Source organism: Panulirus ornatus, chromosome 5 (assembly GCF_036320965.1).
Source record: "Panulirus ornatus isolate Po-2019 chromosome 5, ASM3632096v1, whole genome shotgun sequence".
Taxonomy (NCBI): Eukaryota; Metazoa; Arthropoda; class Malacostraca; order Decapoda; family Palinuridae; genus Panulirus; species Panulirus ornatus.
Window position 1 is genome coordinate 19,193,627 of NC_092228.1, and position 23,577 is coordinate 19,217,203.

Consider the following 23,577-nt stretch of genomic DNA (forward strand, 5'->3'; position numbering starts at 1 on the left):
TGGAGAGAATGAGCGAGGAAAGATTGACCAAGAGGATATATGTGTCAGAGGTGGAGGGAACGAGGCTGAACATGCAGGAGGGTGAAAGGCATGCAAGGAATACAGTGAATTGGAACGATGTGGCATACCGGGGACGACATGCTGTCAATGGATTAAACCAGGGCATGTGAAGCATCTGGGTAAACCATAGAAAGTTCTGTGGGCCCTGGATGTGGAAAGGGAGCTGTGGTTTCGGTGCATTATTACATGACAGCTAGAGACTGAGTGTGAATGAATGGGGCCTTTGTTGTCTTCCTAGCGCTACCTCGTGCACATGAGGGGGGAGGGGGTTGTTATTTCATGTGTGGCGGGGTGGCGATGGGAATGAATAAAGGCAGATAGTATGAATTATGTACATGTGTATATATGTATATGTCTGTGTGTGTATATATATGTATACGTTGAGATGTATAGGTATGTATATTTGCGGGTGTGGACGCGTATGTATATACATGTGTATGTGGGTGGGTTGGGCCATTCTTTCGTCTGTTTCCTTGCGCTAACTCACTAACGCGGGAGACAGCGACAAAGCAAAATAATAATAATAAAAAATTAGGTGGAAGTAGTAGGATGGAACATTAAGTAGACACATTAGGTAATAGTAGTTGGTGGGAATATTAGATGGGAGCCTCTGAAAACACTGCACTAGAGTTGCCCTCTGTCGGTGGCCTGTTAAGGGTGAAGCACTCAAGATTAAGAAGCAGCACTGGAGTTCAGCAGTTATGGAGAGACTTTTGCCATGGCCACCTCCTAGGGGGAGTTCCCAAAGGGATTGGGCATCAGAGATACAGTTAGATAGATGGATAGATATCATTCCCCATTTCCAGGAATAAATGTTACATACCTCTGCAAAATGTCGTCAGTGGAAGATATAGAAGCCTACCTTTCATCTCTAACAACAGTCTATCATTACTTAAAACATGTATCTACCTGCTTAAAAAATGATGATACAGTGAGTGTTACAGGTCGAAATGAATCAAGGCAAGCACCAAATTCCTCAGGGGACCAGCTACGCCTCTTTTCACTGAAACTCCTTCGTTCTAAAGATCCTCTTCTTGTTAATGAACCAGAGCCACTCTTCCTCTTCAGTTCTTCATAGCTAGAAGAGCTCTGTTTCCGATCTGAAAATTATTCCATAAGATGATTATTCCATGAGCAACATAAGCAACCAAAATAGACAACTCCACCTTAATTCCTGCTAATTCAAGCAAAAAATCAACACATAATATTGTATGACAAAACCCACCTGACCATGGTCATAGACAGTTCTCTCTTAAATGGACTCTCCCTAATAAGTGGGGTTAATAATTATGATGAAGGGGCCTTTTGTAGCTCACTTCAACTGCTCTGGGCATTCCTGTGCAGTCAGGAACAAAGGTATATTTGGATCATGTTCCACTTGTCAGAAGCAATTAATGAAAAGAGGAAAGCTATAGAAAGATTCAGCAGAAGGATGAGGGTGTCTGAATACGAGGCAGGGCTTTTCATAGCATATGGCAAGCATTTCGAGGTAAAGGAAGCTCAGGCCACAACTATACTTGAAAATTGTGAAAGTAGAGGTACAGGAATATACAAAATTAAAAAGCAGCAACACTTTTCATGTGGTTAAAAGGAGTAACAACACAAAAAAAAGATGTAAAGTAACAACACAAAAAAAAGATGTAAAAGATAATGTGGACAGGGAACAAGTTAATTCCAGGTACATGAAGATCAATGGAGGAGAAATCTTAGGTTTGGCATCAACACAAAGAATTTTCAATAAGAATAAAATTGAGAAACATCATACGCCAATATTCCAGTTTCATGATAAGAGAAGTGGACCAGGCAGTATGATACAGCGGTTAAGTTGATGAAAACTACTATTGACGTTTGTGTAAAAAAATTATACATTTCCCTTTTCCATAGCCAGAGGTTGAACCATTATGTGACATTCATTTTTCATTTCATTTCAAGCTAGAACTTTCAGTTTTCTAAATTATTTCTTACATTTTCATATGTATATATAAATGTATGTGTGTATGTGTGTATATATATGTATATATGTGTGTGTGTATATATATATATATATATATATATATATATATATATATATATATATATATATATATATATAGAAGTGGGAGACCAAATTGGAGATGGAAAGATGGAGTGAAAAAGATTTTGAAAGATCGGGGCCTGTACATGAAGGAGGGTGAAAGGCGGGCAAGGAATAGAGTGAATTGGATCGATGTGGTATACTGGGGTTGACGTGCTGTCAGTGGATTGAATCAGGGCATGTGAAGCGTCTGGGGTAAACCATGGAAAGTTGTGTGGGGCCTGGATGTGGAAAGGGAGCTGTGGTTTCGGGCATTATTGCATGACAGCTAGAGACAGGGTGTGAACGAATGGGGCCTTTGTTGTCTTTTCCTAGTGCTACCTCGCACACATGAGGGGGGAGGGTATTCCATGTGTGGCGAGGTGGCGGTGGGAATGAATAAAGGCAAACAGTGAGAATTGTGTGCATGGGTATATATGTATGTGTCTGTGTGTGTATATATATGTGTACATTGAGATGTATAGGTATGTATATTTGCGTGTGTGGACGTGTATGTATATACATGTGTATGGGGGTGGGTTGGGCCATTTCTTTCGTCTGTTTCCTTGCACTACCTCACAAACGCAGGAGACAGCGACAAAGCAAAATAAATAAATAAATTTTATTTATTCTTATAAATAAATGTAATATATATATAAACAAATCAAACAACCATGGAGACATCACACATCCCTGCCGCAAACCTACATTCACTGAGAACCAATCACTTTCCTCTCTTCCTACACGTACACATGCCTTACATCCTCGATAAAAACTTTTCACTGCTTCTAACAACTTGCCTCCCACACCATTATATATTCTTAATACCTTCCACAAAGCATCTCTATCAACTCTAGCATATGCCTTCTCCAGATCCATAAATGCTACATACAAATCCATTTCCTTTTCTAAGTATTTCTCACATACATTCTTCAAGGCAAACACCTGATCCACACATCCTCTACCACTTCTGAAACCACACTGCTCTTCCCCAATCTGATGCTCTGTACATGCCTTCACCCTCTCAATCAATACCCTCCCATATAATTTACCAGGAATACTCAACAAACTTATACCTCTGTAATTTGAGCACTCACTCTTATCCCCTCTGCCTTTGTACAATGGCACTATGCACGCATTCTGCCAATCCTCAGGCACCTCACCATGAGTCATACATACATTAAATAACCTTACCAACCAGTCAACAATACAGTCACCCCCTTTTTTAATAAATTCCACTGCAATACCATCCAAACCTGCTGCCTTGCCGGCTTCCATCTTCCGCAAAGCTTTTACTACCTCTTCTCTGTTTACCAAATCATTTTCCCTAACCCTCTCACTTTGCACACCACCTCAACCAAAACACCCTATATCTGCCACTCTATCATCAAACACATTCAACAAACCTTCAAAATACTCACTCCATCTCCTTCTCCATCACCACTACTTGTTATCACCTCCCCATTTGCGCCCTTCACTGAAGTCCCATTTGCTCCCTTGTCTTACGCACTTTATTTACCTCCTTCCAGAACATCTTTTTTTTCTCCCTAAAATTTAATGATACTCTCTCACCCCAACTCTCATTTGCCCTCTTTTTCACCTCTTGCACCTTTCTCTTGACCTCCTGTCTCTTTCTTTTATACATCTCCCACTCAATTGCATTTTTTCCCTACAAAAATCGTCCAAATGCCTCTCTCTTCTCTTTCATTAATAATCTTACTTCTTCATCCCACCACTCACTACCCTTTCTACACAACCCACCTCCCACTCTTCTCATGCCACAAGCATCTTTTGCGCACTCCATCACTGATTCCCTAAATACATCCCATTCCTCCCCCACTCCCCTCACTTCCATTGTTCTCACCTTTTTCCATTCTGTACTCAGTCTCTCCTGGTACTTACTCACACAAGTCTCCTTCCCAAGCTCACTTACTCTCACCACCCTCTTCACCCCAACATTCACTCTTCTTTTCTGAAAACCCATACAAATCTTCACCTTAGCCTCCACAAGATAATGATCAGACATCCCTCCAGTTGCACCTCTCAGCACATTAACATCCAAAAGTCTCTCTTTCGCGCGCCTGTCAATTAACACGTAATCCAATAACGCTCTCTGGCCCATCTCTCCTAATACATACATATACTTATGTATATCTCGCATTTTAAACCAGGTATTCCCAAACACCAGTCCTTTTTCAGCACATAAATCTACAAGCTCTTCACCATTTCCATTTACAACACTGAACACCCCATGTATACCAATTATTCCCTCAACTGCCACATTACTCACCTTTGCATTCAAATCACCCATCACTATAACCCGGTCTCGTGCATCAAAACCACTAACACACTCATTCAGCTGCTCCCAAAACACTTGCCTCTCATGATCTTTCTTCTCATGCCCAGGTGCATATGCACCAATAATCACCCATCTCTCTCCATCCACTTTCAGTTTTACCCATATTAATCGAGAATTTACTTTCTTACATTCTATCACATACTCCCACAACTCCTGTTTCAGGAGTACTGCTACTCCTTCCCTTGCTCTTGTCCTCTCACAAACCCCTGACTTTACTCCCAAGACATTCCCAAACCACTCTTCCCCTTTACCCTTGAGCTTCGTTTCACTCAGAGCCCAAACATCCAGGTTCCTTTCCTCAAACATACTACCTATCTCTCCTTTTTTCACATAAATATAATATATATATATATATATATATATATATATATATATATATATATATATATATATATATATATATATATATTTTTTTTTTTTTTTTTTCCCAAAAGAAGGAACAGAGAAGAGGGCCAGGTGAGGATATTCCCTCAATGACCCAGTCCTCTGTTCTTAACGCTACCTCGCTATCGCGGGAAATGGCAAATAGTATGAAAGAAAATATATATATTATCCCTGGGGATAGGGGTGAAAGAATGCTTCCCACGCATTCCTCACGTGTCGTAGAAGGCGACTAAAGGGGACAGGAGCGGGGGGCCAGAAATCCTTCCCTCCTTGTATTTTAACTTTCTAAAAATGGGAAACAGGAGTCACGCGGGGAGTGCTCATCCTCCTCGTAGACTCAGATTGGGGTGTCTAAATGTGTGTGGATGTAATCAAGACGTGAAAAAAGGATAGATAGGTAGTATGTTTAAGGAAAGGAACCTGGATGTTTGGGCTCTGAGTGAAACGAAGCTCAAGGGTAAAGGGGAAGAGTGGTTTGGGAATGTCTGGGGAGTAAAGTCAGGGGTTTGTGAGAGGACAAGAGCAAGGGAAGGAGTAGCAGTACTCCTGAAACAGGAGTTGTGGGAGTATGTGATAGAATGTAAGAAAGTAAATTCTCGATTAATATGGGTAAAACTGAAAGTGGATGGAGAGAGATGGGTGATTATTGGTGCATATGCACCTGGGCATGAGAAGAAAGATCATGAGAGGCAAGTGTTTTGGGAGCAGCTGAATGAGTGTGTTAGTGGTTTTGATGCACAAGACCGATTTATAGTGATGGGTGATTTGAATGCAAAGGTGAGTAATGTGGCAGTTGAGGGAATAATTGGTATACATGGGGTGTTCAGTGTTGTAAATGGAAATGGTGAAGAGCTTGTAGATTTATGTGCTGAAAAAGGACTGGTGATTGGGAATACCTGGTTTAAAAAGCGAGATATACATAAGTATAAGTATGTAAGTAGGAGAGATGGCCAGAGAGCGTTATTGGATTACGTGTTAATTGACAGGCGTGCGAAAGAGAGACTTTTGGATGTTAATGTGCTGAGAGGTACAACTGGAGGGATGTCTGATCATTATCTTGTGGAGGCTAAGGTGAAGATTTGTATGGGTTTTCAGAAAAGAAGAGTGAATGATGGGGTGAAGAGGGTGGTGAGAGTAAGGGAGCTTGGGAAGGAGACTTGTGTGAGTAAGTACCAGGAGAGACTGAGTACAGAATGGAAAAAGGTGAGAACAATGGAAGTAAGGGGAGTGGGGGAGGAATGGGATGTATTTAGGGAATCAGTGATGGAGTGCGCAAAAGATGCTTGTGGCATGAGAAGCGTGGGAGGTGGGCAGATTAGAAAGGGTAGTGAGTGGTGGGATGAAGAAGTAAGAATATTAGTGAAAGAGAAGAGAGAGGCATTTGGACGATTTTTGTAGGGAAAAAATGCAATTGAGTGGGAGATGTATAAAAGAAAGAGACAGGAGGTCAAGAGAAAGGTGCAAGAGGTGAAAAAGAGGGCAAATGAGAGTTGGGGTGAGAGAGTATCATTAAATTTTAGGGAGAATAAAAAGATGTTCTGGAAGGAGGTAAATAAAGTGCGTAAGACAAGGGAGCAAATGGGGACTTCAGTGAAGGGCGCTAATGGGGAGGTGATAACAAGTAGTGGTGATGTGAGAAGGAGATGGAGTGAGTATTTTGAAGGTTTGTTGAATGTGTTTGATGATAGAGTGGCAGATATAGGGTGTTTTGGTCAAGGTGGTGTGCAAAGTGAGAGGGTTAGGGAAATGATTTGGTAAACAGAGAAGAGGTAGTAAAAGCTTTGTGGAAGATGAAAGCCGGCAAGGCAGCAGGTTTGGATGGTATTGCAGTGGAATCTATTAAAAAAGGGGGTGACTGTATTGTTGACTGGTTGGTAAGGTTATTTAATGTATGTATGACTCATGGTGAGGTGCCTGAGGATTGGCAGAATGCGTGCATAGTGCCACTGTACAAAGGCAAAGGGGATAAGAGTGAGTGCTCAAATTACAGAGGTATAAGTTTGTTGAGTATTCCTGGTAAATTATATGGGAGGGTATTGATTGAGAGGGTGAAGGCATCTACAGAGCATCAGATTGGGGAAGAGCAGTGTGGTTTCAGAAGTGGTAGAGGATGTGTGGATCATGTGTTTGCTTTGAAGAATGTATGTGAGAAATACTTAGAAAAGCAAATGGATTTGTATGTAGCATTTATGGATCTGGAGAAGGCATATGATAGAGTTGATAGAGATGCTCTGTGGAAGGTATTAAGAATATATGGTGTGGGAGGCAAGTTGTTAGAAGCAGTGAAAAGTTTTTATCGAGGATGTAAGGCATGTGTACATGTATGAAGAGAGGAAAGTGATTGGTTCTCAGTGAATGTAGGTTTGCGGCAGGGGTGTGTGATGTCTCCATGGTTGTTTAATTTGTTTATGGATGGGGTTGTTAGGGAGGTGAATGCAAGAGTTTTGGAAACAGGGGCAAGTATGAAGTCTGTTGGGGATGAGAGAGCTTGGGAAGTGAGTCAGTTGTTGTTCGCTGATGATACAGCGCTGGTGGCTGATTCATGTGAGAAACTGCAGAAGCTGGTGACTGAGTTTGGTAAAGTGTGTGAAAGAAGAAATTTAAGAGTAAATGTGAATAAGAGCAAGGTTATTAGGTAGAGTAGGGTTGAGGGTCAAGTCAATTGGGAGGTAAGTTTGAATGGAGAAAAACTGAAGGAAGTAAAGTGTTTTAGATATCTGGGAGTGGATCTGGCAGTGGATGGAACCATGGAAGCGGAAGTGAATCATAGGGTGGGGGAGGGGCGAAAATCCTGGGAGCCTTGAAGAATGTGTGGAAGTCGAGAACATTATCTCGGAAAGCAAAAATGGGTATGTTTGAAGGAATAGTGATTCCAACAATGTTGTATGGTTGCGAGGCGTGGGCTATGGATAGAGTTGTACGCAGGAGGGTGGAGGTGCTGGAAATGAGATGCTTGAGGACAATGTGTGGTGCGAGGTGGTTTGATCGAGTAAGTAATGTAAGGGTAAGAGAGATGTGTGGAAATAAAAAGAGCATGGTTGAGAGAGCAGAAGAGGGAGTTTTGAAATGGTTTGGGCACATGGAGAGAATGAGTGAGGAAAGATTGACCAAGAGGATATATGTGTTGGAGGTGGAGGGAACGAGGAGAAGTGGGAGACCAAACTGGAGGTGGAAAGATGGAGTGAAAAAGATTTTGAGTGATCGGGGCCTGAACATGCAGGAGGGTGAAAGGAGGGCAAGGAATAGAGTGAATTGGATCGATGTGGTATACCGGGGTTGAAGTGCTGTCAGTGGATTGAATCAGGGCATGTGAAGCGTCTGGGGTAATCCATGGAAAGTTGTGTGGGGCCTGGATGTGGAAAGGGAGCTGTGATTTCGGGCATTATTGCATGACAGCTAGAGACTGAGTGTGAACGAATGGGGCCTTTGTTGTCTTTTCCTAGCGCTACCTCACACACATGTGGGGGGAGGGGGATGGTATTCCACGTGTGGCGAGGTGGCGATGGGAATGAATAAAGGCAGACAGTGTGAATTGTGTGTATGGGTATATATGTATGTGTCTGTGTGTGTATATATATGTGTACATTGAGATGTATAGGTATGTATATTTGCGTGTGTGGACGTGTATGTATATACATGTGTATGGAAGTGGGTTGGGCCATTTCTTTTGTCTGTTTCCTTGCGCTACCTCGCAAACGCGGGAGACAGCGACAAAGCAAAATAATAATAAAAAAAAGAATAAAAACAGAAAATAGCTATGGTTACTAATCAACAAAATGCTATCTACAGTGCTAGGTCTATCTCTTTTCCTTTGCCTTCTCTTTCCTTCCTTACTATGGGCAGAATAGGCAAGATCTTATCTCATTAGTACACTTTATTTCCACTATTCCAACAGTATGAAGTGCATTTTAAATGATGATCCTTAAATTCAAGCTCTTTACCATTTGCTATTAATCCATCAACATTTAAATAAATCATTTGCAGTCTTAAATTACCATCTAACACACTGCTGGCAGGGCTGCTCCATACTAGTCTTGTTGGTATGTCCAGTTTTCTGTCTTCTGAATGTATTCTTCCCTTTTCTCCCCCTCTTCCTGACTTATCATATCTGATGAATATCTCACTGAATTTGATGCTGTCTATAAGTTTCTTAGCTTGCCTCAGTACCTCCTGGTTAGATGACTCACACGTCATATGCAACTATAACTGGTCACCCACTTACATCTTGATCATAACCACACATTCTTGTTTTACTACCAAAATTGCATCTGGCAATTCCTTAGCCCCCAGTAATCTTTCAAGAAGAATTTCTTTCTTCTTTTCCCTTTCCTCCTATCTGGTATATGACCTTTCTAAACATCAATTAATCATTAATAACATCTAGCAACCTCCTGCTTTACTAATCTTTCTATATTTGGAGCCACCCACTTTTCAGCTAGATCCTTCAGTCTTTATCTCTCACTTTCTGTATGCTTTGTACTTTTCTTACCCTTCCATCAACAAGGCCATAAACTTCTACAGCTGCATGACAAAAGCTACATGGTAATTTGAATTTGTTTTTCTATTATTTCATGGTTGTTGGGTACATATTACAGTCTTAAAGATACTTTTTTCTTTCATACCTGTTCACCTTTTCCCACATTAGCAAAGTAGCACCAAGAGCAGACAAAGAAAAGGTCTCATTTTCTTATGTCCATTCACTAGCTGCCTTGTGTAATGGACTGAAATAACTTTGTTGCATTCTGAAGCCACAAGGGGGGGGTGTCTGCCTGCCACTGTAAGGCATTGGTTAAAACAACGAAGACATGCATTTATACTCTACAGAAATCCTCAAGGATACAACAAATTTTGGGGGTAAAATGGTGTTTTGACTCTTATCTACACAAGTACTATCTCAGCCGCTCGTAAGGATTTAATCATAGATACAAAAATACAGATGAATGGGTGAGAAAATACAGAGGGATGGCTAGAAGAACCAAATGAGTAATAACTGAAATGGATAAGGATACACAAAGAACATTACTAAGAGGTAAATGGTAGGGCCATGTGATCAGTGGACAGAATATGAGAATAAGGAAAGAGAAACAATTTCAAAATGAAATTCTAAGTGATTGAATTATACTATCATCAGAGTTTCAAACTTGGGCAACTGCATAAAGTTTCCTCTTTTAGGCAGAAAATGTTAAGCAAGATAATCACTAAATTACATACAATAGCAAACAAATATGAGAAAAAAAGAAACCAGTTGCTCACCAAGACTGTTTGAGCCTGAAGGTTCTCTCTCTGGGGCATTTTCACGATCTCCATGGACACCAGTGAAAATGCTCATCAAATTGATTGCAGTCCATGCTAAGGGCATACGATACTTCCCTAATCGTTCACAACAAGCCACAGCTGCTGATTTTAGTTTCTCTCGGTTCTAAATGTGAAATAGTCACAAATATCTTTGAATGGGTAAATAAAAAATTTCCTTCAGTCAATAATCATCAATCAGAGAAAGCAAAACCTAACTCTTCAAAGAATAACCACAATCAAACGTAATTATGTGTACTGCCAATTCAATATTATAGTTTAATAAGAAAATATATTTGCAAGAGGCTTACAATACATACAACTACTGACCGCATCATCCTTCATGTAAGGTCCCACCACATCACTTATGTCACCCTGTAGCACCTTCTCTAAACGAACAACAAGAAACAAGTCACTCGATGGGTATGTGATCTCAAAAACACAGGTGCGACTCAAAGTTGAAATATCCTGAAATAAGAAATTCTCAATCTGTGGATTAAAAGGTAACAAATATCAAGACCTTTGATACAGATAAATATACTGTGACACTAAGGATTGGTTTGTAACAGTAGATGCTTCTAACAATGTTATATCAACAAATTTGCTTCTCTTAAGGCTGCAGTAACATACAAACACATTCTGGTGTATTCCCTACCTTTCCAGGAAGTCATTTATGTAAACTAGGAACTACAATGACCCTAAAACCAAATGAAACCCTGGTTAATCCCACTCAATCTAAGAGAGTACCTCAGAAATGTGTCCTATGAAAACTCCCAGTGAACAAAATATCAACCATTCACAGCATAACACATGACAATACAAATGACATTCATTCCCCGCACCAATAACAAAGACAAGCAAGCACCATGAACTAAATGTTCTCAGAACACAAAGTGAAAAATCCCTCAACAACATCTACAAACAAATTCACCTGCTCCACTCTGAACTATGCTTCACCTGCCGAGTTTTCCATTCTTTCAAAAGCATATATATCAAAGCTGCAGAACACAAAATAGTGCATTCAGAATAATCACTGGCTGCCTAAAAACCCCAGATACTCAACACCATCACATTGAAACAAAGATCTTCCCAATACTCTTCCACTTCAATATGCTCAACACTCAATTCTATGCAACAGCACTACACCCCTCCCATCCAACCCATTCTGTAACCATCTCCAACACCCAAGTAAAAATAAAAAGCTTAATGCTGTTTCATACTTCAGTAACTCCTACTTTAAGAGCCTCTCACCCCCAATCAATATAATACTGACAAAACACATACACATAAAATAATCCAAAACGAACCAAACAACAGACCTCCCAAATCACCCTTAAATTCCAACCCACCAGACATATACCAACCCGAAAACACACTGCCCAGATAAAAACAAATCACACTATCCTTCTTACACTCTAGACAACACCGATCACAATAACACTTCAAACAGTTTCAATATATCACGATACTCTTCATGAACACAATTCAACTACCAAAAAGAAGACACCAAGCATTTACTATTCAACTACCAATCACTCTTAGCACACGTACATATACACATCTCTTTATAACCAGTGGTTCTAACTAATGGATGTGGTCAGGTTCCTGAGTGCTGCAGGTGTATATGTGTGTGTGTGTGTGTGTGTGTGTGTGTGTATATATGCAAATATATTTTTCTCATACATATTTGCCATTTACTACATTAGCAAGATAGCATTAAAAACAGAGGACTGACAGTTTGATGGAAAATCCTTACTTTGCCCCTTTCTCCGTTCCTTCATTTGGAAAAGTAAATAACTGGAGGGGAAGATTCTCAGCCCCCTGTTCCCTCCCCTTTTAGTCACCTTCACCAACATGCAGGAATCACAGAGGTAGAATTCTTTCTCCCAACCTCAGGGGCAATACATATATATCATTATTTATATTTATATTTAATGTATGTATGACTCATGGTGAGGTGCCTGAGGATTGGCGGAATGCGTGCATAGTGCCATTGTACAAAGGCAAAGGGGATAAGAGTGAGTGCTCAAATTACAGAGGTATAAGTTTGTTGAGTATTCCTGGTAAATTATATGGGAGGGTATTGATTGAGAGGGTGAAGGCATGTACAGAGCATCAGATTGGGGAAGAGCAGTGTGGTTTCAGAAGTGGTAGAGGATGTGTGGATCAGGTGTTTGCTTTGAAGAATGTATGTGAGAAATACTTAGAAAAGCAAATGGATTTGTATGTAGCATTTATGGATCTGGAGAAGGCATATGATAGAGTTGATAGAGATGCTCTGTGGAAGGTATTAAGAATATATGGTGTGGGAGGCAAGTTGTTAGAAGCAGTGAAAAGTTTTTATCGAGGATGTAAGGCATGTGTACGTGGAGGAAGAGAGGAAAGTGATTGGTTCTCAGTGAATGTAGGTTTGCGGCAGGGGTGTGTGATGTCTCCATGGTTGTTTAATTTGTTTATGGATGGGGTTGTTAGGGAGGTGAATGCAAGAGTTTTGGAAAGAGGGGCAAGTATGAAGTCTGTTGGGGATGAGAGAGCTTGGGAAGTGAGTCAGTTGTTGTTTGCTGATGATACAGCGCTGGTGGCTGATTCATGTGAGAAACTGCAGAAGCTGGTGACTGAGTTTGGTAAAGTGTGTGAAAGAAGAAAGTTAAGAGTAAATGTGAATAAGAGCAAGGTTATTAGGTACAGTAGGGTTGAGGGTCAAGTCAATTGGGAGGTGAGTTTGAATGGAGAAAAACTGGAGGAAGTGAAGTGTTTTAGATATCTGGGAGTGGATCTGGCAGCGGATGGAACCATGGAGGCGGAAGTGGATCATAGGGTGGGGGAGGGGGCGAAAATTCTGGGAGCCTTGAAGAATGTGTGGAAGTCGAGAACATTATCTTGGAAAGCAAAAATGGGTATGTTTGAAGGAATAGTGGTTCCAACAATGTTGTATGGTTGCGAGGCGTGGGCTATGGATAGAGTTGTGCGCAGGAGGATGGATGTGCTGGAAATGAGATGTTTGAGGACAATGTGTGGTGTGAGGTGGTTTGATCGAGTAAGTAATGTAAGGGTAAGAGAGATGTGTGGAAATAAAAAGAGCGTGGTTGAGAGAGCAGAAGAGGGTGTTTTGAAATGGTTTGGGCACATGGAGAGAATGAGTGAGGAAAGATTGACCAAGAGGATATATGTGTCGGAGGTGGAGGGAACGAGGAGAAGAGGGAGACCAAATTGGAGGTGGAAAGATGGAGTGAAAAAGATTTTGTGTGATCGGGGCCTGAACATGCAGGAGGGTGAAAGGAGGGCAAGGAATAGAGTGAATTGGAGCGATGTGGTATACCGGGGTTGACGTGCTGTCAGTGGATTGAATCAAGGCACGTGAAGCATCTGGGGTAAACCATGGAAAGCTGTGTAGGTATGTATATTTGCGTGTGTGGACGTATGTATATACATGTGTATGGGGATGGGTTGGGCCATTTCTTTCGTCTGTTTCCTTGTGCTACCTCGCAAACGCGTGAGACAGTGGAAAAAAAAAAAAAAAAAAAAATATATTCTATTATACTTTGTCACTTTCTCCCACTTTAGCGAGGTAGCACAAGGAAACAGACGAAAGAATGGCCCAACCCATCCACATGCACATGTATATACATACGCATCCACACACACACATATACATACCTATACATTTCAACATATACATGTATATACATACACAGATATATACATATATACACACGTACATAATTCATACTTGCTGCCGTTATTCATCCCCGTTGCCACCCTCCCACATATGAAATGACAGCCCCCTCCCCCCCACAATACCGTCCACAGAGCATCTCTATCAACTCTATCATATGCCTTCTCCAGATCCATATATGCTACATACAAATCCATTTGCTTTTCTAAGTATTTCTCACATACATTCTTCAAAGAAAACACCTGGTCCACACATCCTCTACCACTTCTGAAACTACACTGCTCTTCCCCAAACTGATGCTCTGTACATGCCTTCACCCTCTCAATCAATACCCTCCCATATAATTTCCCGAGAATACTCAACAAACTTATACCTCTGTAATTTGAGTACTCACTTTAATCCCCTTTGCCTTTGTACAATGGCACTATGCATGCATTCTGCCAATCCTCAGGCACCTCACCATGAGTCATACATACATTAATTAATCTTACCAACCAGTCAACAATACAGTCACCCCCTTTTTTAATAAATTCCATTGCAATACCATCCAAACCCACAGCCTTGCCGGCTTTCATCTTCCGCAAAGCTTTTACTACCTCTTCTTTGTTTACCAAATCATTCTCCCTAACCCTCTCACTTTGCACACCACCTTGACCAAAACACCCTATATCTGCCACTCTATCATCAAACACATTCAACAAACCTTCAAAATACTCACTCCATCTCCTTCTCACATCACCACTACTTGTTATCACCTCCCAATTAGCCCCCTCCACTGATGTTCCCATTTGTTCCCTTGTCTTACACACTTTATTTACCTCCTTCCAGAACATCTTTTTTTTTTTTTTTTTTTGTCGCTGTCTCCCGCGTTTGCGAGGTAGCGCAAGGAAACAGACGAAAGAAATGGCCCAACCCACCCCCATACACATGCCTTGATTCAATCCACTGACAGCACGTCAACCCCGGTATACCACATCGCTCCAATTCACTCTATTCTTTGCCCTCCTTTCACCCTCCTGCATGTTCAGGCCCCGATCACACAAAATCTTTATCACTCCATCTTTCCACCTCCAATTTGGTCTCCCTCTTCTCCTCGTTCCTTCCACCTCTGACACATATATCCTCTTGGTCAATCTTTCCTCACTCATTCTCTCCATGTGACCAAACCATTTCAAAACACCCTCTTCTGCTCTCTCAACCACGCTCTTTTTATTTCCACACATCTCTCTTACCCTTACGTTACTTACTCGATCAAGAGAACATCTTTTTATTCTCCTTAAAATTTAATGATACTCTCTCACCCCAACTCTCATTTGACCTTTCACCTCTTGCACCTTTCTCTTGACCTCCTGCCTCTTTCTTTTATACATCTCCCACTCATTTGCATTATTTCCCTGCAAAAATCGTCCAAATGCCTCTCTCTTCTCTTTCACTAATAATCTTACTTCTTCATCCCACCACTCACTACCCTTTCTAATCTGCCCACCTCACATGCTTCTTATGCCACAAGCATCTTTTGAACAAGCCTTCACTGCTTCCCTAAATACATCCCATTCCTCCCCCACTCCCCTTACCTCCTTTGTTCTCACCTTTTTCCATTCTGTACTCAGTCTCTCCTGGTACTTCCTCACACAAGTCTCCTTCCCAAGCTCACTTACTCTCACCACCCTCTTCACCCCAACATTTTCTCTTCTTTTCTGAAAACCTCTACAAATCTTCACCTTCACCTCCACAAGATAATGATCAGACATCCCTCCAGTTGCACCTCTCAGAACATCAACATCCAAAAGTCTCTCTTTCGCGCGCCTGTCAATTAGCACGTAATCCAATAACGCTCTCTGGCCATCTCTCCTACTTACATACGTATACTTATGTATATCTCTCTTTTCAAACCAGGTATTCCCAATCACCAGTCCTTTTTCAGCACATAAATCTACAAGCTCCTCACCATTTCCATTTACAACACTGAACACCGCATGTACACCAATTATTCCCTTAACTGCCACATTATTCACCTTTGCATTCAAATCACCCATCACTATAACCTGGTCTTGTGCATCAAAACTACTAACACACTCACTCAGCTGCTCCCAAAACACTTGCCTCTCATGATCTTTCTTTTCTGCCCAGGTGCATATGCACCAATAATCACCCATCTCTCTCCATCCACTTTCAGTTTTACCCATATCAATCTAGAGTTTACATTCTTACACTCTATCACATGGGAAATAGCATATATAATATTGATAACCATATAAACTGTACAGTTAAGAATCAATGTCCATGTATATGAGGCCACAGTGACCATCAACATACAATGAACCATGTTACTCTATTCTCCTAAATCATGCTAAAGTTAAGTACTAACCTGATATGGAATGTGGGAAGTCAGCATTCTCTTTAGTGGCTCAGGGTTCATATCAAAACAAAAGTTCTCTGACACCTTTTTCTTATCTCTCAAGTCATATAGAGCCATTGTAGCAAATACTGGTTCTATTTCTAGCTCTAGACGGAGGTTGATACATTTAACTTGAATATGATGTCCTGAATGAGGCATTGGTACTTCTGGGTAAAACCGACGTTCTATTATGTCTTCTTCATCTTGGGACGGATAAAGAACAAACAGCGACTCCTGAAAAAATCATATTTACAATTTTTTTTTCTTTGTCGCTCTCCCGCATTTGCGAGGTAGCGCAAGCAAAAAAAAAAAAAAGAAAAAAAAATATATTTGTATATTTGTATATATTTACAAATATATACAAATATACTGTATGGGGAGGGATTGGTTTGGGCGTGTTCAAGGGTAAAGTAGGGGTTTATAAATGAACAAAGGGAAAAAAATGGATGGTCCTTCTGCTGAATGTGGGAAAGTTTTAATGAGTGCAAAGAAGTAAGTTCAAGATTCATGCACGTTAAAATGAGGTCTACAATAAGAAATTGGGGACTATTTGTGTGTATGCTCCAGGTTTTGAGAACAAAGGAATGCATTTTGGAAGCAGCTGAGCAAAAACTTTGGCAGCTTTGATGATAAGGCTTAAATATTGGTGCTAAGGGATCTCAATGCAAGCTTAAATATTGGTGCTAAGGGATCTCAATGCAAGCTTAAATATTGATGCTTAGGGATCTCAATGCAAGAGTCAATGATGTGGCAAATGAGAGTGTAACTCGGGAGAAAACGGATCTTTATATACATGAAAACAGAAAAGCTGAATGCAGAATGGTGACTAGAAGTAATAAGGTGCAAGAAAAGGTACATTCATAAGTATGTGTAAGTGGGGTTCCGATAATAGGGGTTAATATATTATAAGCTAACTAATAGAGTGCAAGGGACAGTCTGATGGTTGCTAACATGACAGGAAGTAAGGTGAATGTCTAATCGGTCTTGACAACAGTGAAAAAGGTAAAAGTGACAAGCTTGGAAAATTTGCCTGCATGCTGAGATACTAAGAGACTAAATGAATAATGACAATGAGAGGGAGTTTGACACTACAGGAGTGGAAGAAAAGTGGAGGACACTAAGGGAAACAGTTTATACGTGCATGTGAAGCATGCAAGAAGCAAAAGGAGGAATTTGGACTTATGAGAAAAGGTGGTGAGTGGTGGAATGAAGAATTTCATTTACATCTGAAAGAGAATAGGGTGGTGAATGGATGGTATCTACTTGGAAGGAATGAATGATTAGGATGAGCACAAAAAAATGTAATAGGTGGTACAATGATTTAGTCAATATCATAGTCATAAAAATAAGCTGCATGACTAGTTAAAACTTCACACTAATTGGCAAATAATTTGCAAGTCACATGATGGCATTCCCACCAGTGCCCATTGGCAAACTTGCCTACTTTGCAGCTTGCATGCCTTTCACTCTCCTCATCCTATGACGGATAAATGAAATGAGCAGATGCATCTATATATTCTGTAAATCACTGTGCTTTGTGTGTCAAAGGCTTGCAGTAAATATTTTTTGATGGCTTTACTATCATCTTTAATTATACTTATTACCAAGCCTCCAACATTTCATGCATTGTCTATAGAATCTTGACATACAGACTTAGAATTCTCTTTGCCTTCTTAATACAGAGTATTAGCTTTAAGATATCAAAGATTTTATCTTTTTTTCTATAGGAACGCCTTTCAGATTAGAAATATCTCAAAAATAGAAGCATGAATCTGGTGCACAAAAGACGAAATTCAAGCAACAAAAAGAAGAAAAGGAAAGAAAAGGAAAGCAAGCTCTTCTTGAAGTTTGCTTGGCAAAATATGAAGAAAAGCCTAGACCTTCCTATTCAGAGTCTGATTTTAGGTTCTCAGAAAGTAAGTACTTTACTTCCGATAAATCAATTAAGCACAAGGAAATAAATTTTGCAACACATCCAGTGACCAAAACTCAAAATTATCATCTACAACCAAATTCCACTGTAATTGCTAGTGGAGAATAACCTTCAAAACTGTTGCCAAAGAGGTGTAACGGCTTGGTGGCTTAAGAGGTTGGTGTCTTACATGACGAGAGTTTATCAGCTGAAAGCAGCAAACTAGCTGTTCGAACTCAACCTCCACAATATCGTGAAGATGTTGTTCTAAAATTCTTTTTTATAATCTATGCTGTAAAATGGTCCTACCTCTTGAAATTTCTCTGACATCATACTTTTTACGTTTGCTGTCTGCATAAACGGTGTCCTCAGCCATCTTATTCCATTCATCCACCACTCTTATGCTATAAAAATACTTCTTTATATCTTAAAATTTTTTCCTTTATTTCATTTTATATCCTTTGGTTACTCTTCACTCTTTACATCATCTTCAAAACTTAAACATAGTGAATAGTATGTACCACCATTTGCCAATTGCAATTGCAAGCTAAAGTAATATTTGAATGAAAAACTAAACAAGTTGGTGTCTGAGTCTGTGAGCGTGCACGTGTGTGTGAAAGGAGAGAGTTAAGAATAAATCTGACTAAAAGCAAAGAAAAGTTAGTAAGTTTAACAAGGCAAAGAGACAGGTTAGTTGGAACGTCAGTAAATGAAGAAAATTTGGGGGTAAGTCTGAGTGGGTGAGTTGGTGAAGGCTCTGAGTGAAATGAGAAATGTGTGGAAAGAGAGGCCACTATCAGGAAGAGCAAAAATGGGTATGTTTGAAGTCCAGAGAGTGCTGTTTGGATGTGAGGCATGGGCTAAAATTGTATATCAGAAGTTAAGGAAAAGGGTGCATGTGACAGAAATGAAATGATAGAGCAATGGAGAAGTATATTAAAAAGAAGAGTATGGTTGAGAGCCGCATAGGGTGTGCTGAAATGGTTTGAACACGTGGAGAGAATCATTTGGGAGAGATTAAAAAGCTGTCAGAAGTGAAGGCATATAAGGAGAAGGGGAGTAGGATGGAATGAATAAGAATATGAGTGCTAAGGGACTGAACATGTGGGAGTGAAAACCATGGATAGGAGAGAGTGAACTGGAGCAATGTGGTATACAAGGGAGTAATGTGCTGTCAATGGACTAATCCAGGGTATGTAAAACAGCCAGTAGAAACCAGAGAAAGGTGGGGCCTGGCTGTGGATAAGAGGCTGTGTTTTTTTTGTTTTTTTTTTTTTTAATTTTCCAAAAGAGGGAACAGAGAAGGGGGTCAGGTGAGGATATTCCCTCAAAGGCCCAGTCCTCTGTTCTCAACGCTACCTCGCTAATGCAGGAAATGGCGAATAGTATGAAAAAACAATATACATACATACACATGTACATATTCATACTTGCTTGTCTTCATCCACTCCTGGCACCATCCTTCCCCACAGGAAACGGCATTGTCACCCCCTGCACCAGGGAGGTAGCACCAGGAAAACAGAAAAAAAAAAGCCACATTTGTTCACACTCAGTTTCTGGCTGCCGTGTATAATGCACTGAAACCACAACTCCCTATCCACATCCAGGCCCCACAGACCTTTCCATGGTTAACCCCAGATGTTTCACATGCCCTGGTTCAGTCCACTGACAGCATGCTGACCCCGGTATACCACATCCTTCCAACACACTCTATTCTTTGCACGCCTCTCATCCTTCGGCATGTTCAGGCCCCGAATACTCAAAATCTTTTTCACTTCATCCTTCCACTTCTAAATTGGTCTCCCACTTCTCCTTGTTCCCTCCACCTATTCTATATTTTCATCTATATTTTCATCATTAGCTTTAGATTCAAACAATCAATCACCTTATCATTTCAGAAGCTTGATTTACTAAATCTAATCAAGGTAAGAAACAATGATACAAGGATGAAACTTTTCAAAAATCTGGAAAATATGAATACACAAAATAAACTATGCAGCTAATGGGAGGCAACATAAGGCAGTATGTCAAACATGAATATAAAAGGCATCAGTATCAACCTCAACATCACATCCTAAAGATAAAAGTTCCAAAATGCATGGATGATCCCATTCTATACATTAAGCTACTATTTCAAACAATCTCATGATATTAACATCCCAGTACCTTCATTAGACACATTTTCTTTTCAATCTAACTACCAATATTCTCGGAAAATTCATTTAAAAACTGAACCAAATCTTACCTGTCTATTCTCAAGCCTTGCTTGCTGATTATTATTATCAACTGTATCAAGTGGGATTCGTGAAAGCAAGGATGGAAGGAGGGGATCTGCAACAGAATTCCGAAGATCAAACACTGAGCTTGCCCAGCTTCCTCTTGGAGTGTCAGATGGATGTGTAGAGTGCCTGCTACTTCCTAGATCATGCTGAAAATAGTCTTTTGTCAGTTGAGTTCTTCTATATTCATCTTTCTGTTTAAATCAAAGGCCCTAGTATCAGATGAAAGTCCACAACAAGGTAAGGTCTTAAGGACACTTTAAAAAAAGTTACTGAAATAACAAAGGAGGGAGGAGGAATCAAAATTTTGTGGAAGTGGAAAACCTGCCTTTTAAGAAAAGGCAAATCATGGCTGTTACAAAAAAGAAGGAAAGACAAAGAATTCTAAAGCTTTGTGATGTAAGAACAGAAAAAGACATCATAACAGCCTGCCTTTAACCCTTACACTGCTATGATTATCAAATGACAACCCAAAGTTCACTGTTCTTATTGCCAGAAGATGACTTTGATGTTTCTCTCCTTTATATGAATTCCTATCACTGCTTGCCTCAATCACCCATATTCATTGCCAAAAAACATGCAAGTTCCTATCTCTATCTCTCTGTCTAACTAAATCTTAGTTAGATTTAGAGTAAAGACAATTATAGTCTACTGCTTATATTCTGGAATACAGCAAGGAAGGCACAAAGGTTGAAAAAGTGGGCAAATGAGAGATGGGGGTTCAAGATTACTGGCAAATTCAGGGGGGCAAAAAAGTTTTATATGTAAGCAAAGAGTGGACCAGATGGGGGCAGTGATAAGCAAAGAGTAAAGCAATGGATAAAGTATCATACTGAAGGACTGTTGAATGTGTTAGAAGGTACAAAGGCAGAAGTTGAGTGTCTGGGACATAGAGGTATGCAGAGCGAGAGAGCTGTCGCAACTGGTTTGGGGAAAAAAAGAAGAGCAGATGAAAACCTTGCATAAGATGAAGTGTGACAAAGTAGCAACAGTGTAGGGGACTACAGGTGAACTTCTCTGATGGCTGTTTGGTCAGGAGTTTCATTGTACTTATGGCCCAAGGCGAGATGTGGAGGTCTAATGGAATGCATGTACAGTGCCTCTGAAAAAAGGCAAGGGGAACAAAAGTGGATGAACTAAGTATTGAAGTATAAGTCTGTCACATACACTTGGTAAGATGTAAATGACCGACAGGGTAGTGGCATGCACAGAGCATTAGGTTGTGGAGGAAAACTGTGTCTTCAAGAGTGATATGTGTGTGTGTGTGCAAGGAGTTTGCTTTGAAGTTTGTGTGAGTTATGCTTAAAACCTTATCAAAAGAAGAATCCAAATTAATATCTGTAGGAAACATAAATGTGGCTCAGAGAAAAGGGTTTATATTGAGCAGTGAAACATGATAAATCATGAAGAGTTTTGAATTATCTGTAAAGTGGGAAGTTGGAAGATGTGCCTGTTCTAAGCCTACACAACCTATCTTTTAAATGAAATACAACACAAAGTTGATGCTGATAGACAATCATGTGCCACCCAAGTACCCAAAATTTCCTCAAGCTAAAGTTGCCTCAATTAGCAACACCAGAGAAAACCTGAAAGGGACTCTTATAGAGAACTTTGATTTGACAATAACAATGACTTATTCAGTTTTGTAAGAAGACATAAACATGACATTTTACAAAGTAATGTATTTCGTACTTACCTATCAAATTTGTTTTCTTAAGATATTTGTGTCAATTGTAAACACTTTACTAAGAGAGGTTTCATCCACCTGATGTGTGAATCAAACATAAACCTGCTTAGGTTTATGGAAACCTACTGGTATACCATTATCTTTTAGAAACCCAAGCTACTTACTCTATCAGCATCACTATGGTCACGGTCATCTTCTAAGTCAACTTCAAACTCTGGCTGTGGACAGGACTGCAGGTTTGCCAGGTGTTCTGTCGTCAACTGATTACGGCCTGGTACTGAAGTGGAGTGGTGAAGGTACTGACGACTAACATGCAGCCAGTCTCTAGTGTAGCAGCGCACACAGTCTGCCACATGTGCATCATAACCATCCCTGATGATAAAAACACTCATTATCTAACATGTCATGGAACCCAGAGGACAAGCACCGGTTGGTGCAATTTCTATCAATTTATGCACTTGGTTGTTTCATCAGCTGTCTTCCATAGTAAGAGGCCTGATTAAATTCCTCTAACATAACTAAAATGATCAAAATCTGCAAAGGTTTTCCCTGTGGAGAATATCTGAAGAGAAAAGTTCTGTGAAAAAGAGGAGAATTTCCATCTTTTCCAAACCAAATCAGTTTCATGAATATTTGGTGGAATGCATGCATAGTGCCATTGTACAAAGGCAAAGGGGATAAGAGTGAGTGCTCAAATTACAGAGGTATAAGTTTGTTGAGTATTCCTGGTAAATTATATGGGAGGGGTATTGATTGAGAGGGTGAAGGCATGTACAAAGCATCAGATTGGGGAAGAGCAGTGTGGTTTCAGAAGTGGTAGAGGATGTGTGGATCAGGTGTTTGCTTTGAAGAATGTATGTGAGAAATACTTAGAAAAGCAAATGGATTTGTATGTAGCATTTATGGATCTGGAGAAGGCATATGATAGAGTTGATAGAGATGCTCTGTGGAAGGTATTAAGAATATATGGTGTGGGAGGCAAGTTGTTAGAAGCAGTGAAAAGTTTTTATCGAGGATGTAAGGCATGTGTACGTGTAGGAAGAGAGGAAAGTGATTGGTTTTCAGTGAATGTAGGTTTGTGGCAGGGGTGTGTGATGTCTCCATGGTTATGGTTATTTAATTTGTTTATGGATGGGGTTGTTAGGGAGGTGAATGCAAGAGTTTTGGAAACAGGGGCAAGTATGAAGTCTGTTGGGGATGAGAGAGCTTGGGAAGTGAGTCAGTTGTTGTTCGCTGATGATACAGCGCTGGTGGCTGATTCATGCGAGAAACTGCAGAAGCTGGTGACTGAGTTTGGTAAAGTGTGTGAAAGAAGAAAGTTAAGAGTAAATGTGAATAAGAGCAAGGTTATTGGGTACAGTAGGGTTGAGGGTCAAGTCAATTGGGACGTAAGTTTGAATGGAGAAAAACTGGAGGAAGTAAAGTGTTTTAGATATCTGGGAGTGGATCTGGCAGCGGATGGAACCATGGAAGCGGA

At 40.3% G+C, this 23,577-nt stretch overlaps 1 protein-coding gene across 6 annotated transcripts in view; it reads right to left on the minus strand.

The window, feature by feature from the left end:
- Positions 1-23,577, minus strand: part of Zir (dedicator of cytokinesis) — a 304,369-nt gene that overhangs the window by 271,964 nt on the left and 8,828 nt on the right. For all 6 annotated transcript variants that reach the window (XM_071661769.1, XM_071661767.1, XM_071661771.1 and 3 more), the window contains exons 4-9: positions 22,265-22,472; positions 20,380-20,562; positions 16,193-16,456; positions 10,479-10,616; positions 10,110-10,275; positions 970-1,160 (exon numbers count right to left, since the gene is read on the minus strand). In XM_071661769.1, the coding sequence (XP_071517870.1) occupies positions 970-1,160; positions 10,110-10,275; positions 10,479-10,616; positions 16,193-16,456; positions 20,380-20,562; positions 22,265-22,472 (1,150 nt within the window). The remainder of the gene's footprint in view (positions 1-969; positions 1,161-10,109; positions 10,276-10,478; positions 10,617-16,192; positions 16,457-20,379; positions 20,563-22,264; positions 22,473-23,577) is intronic.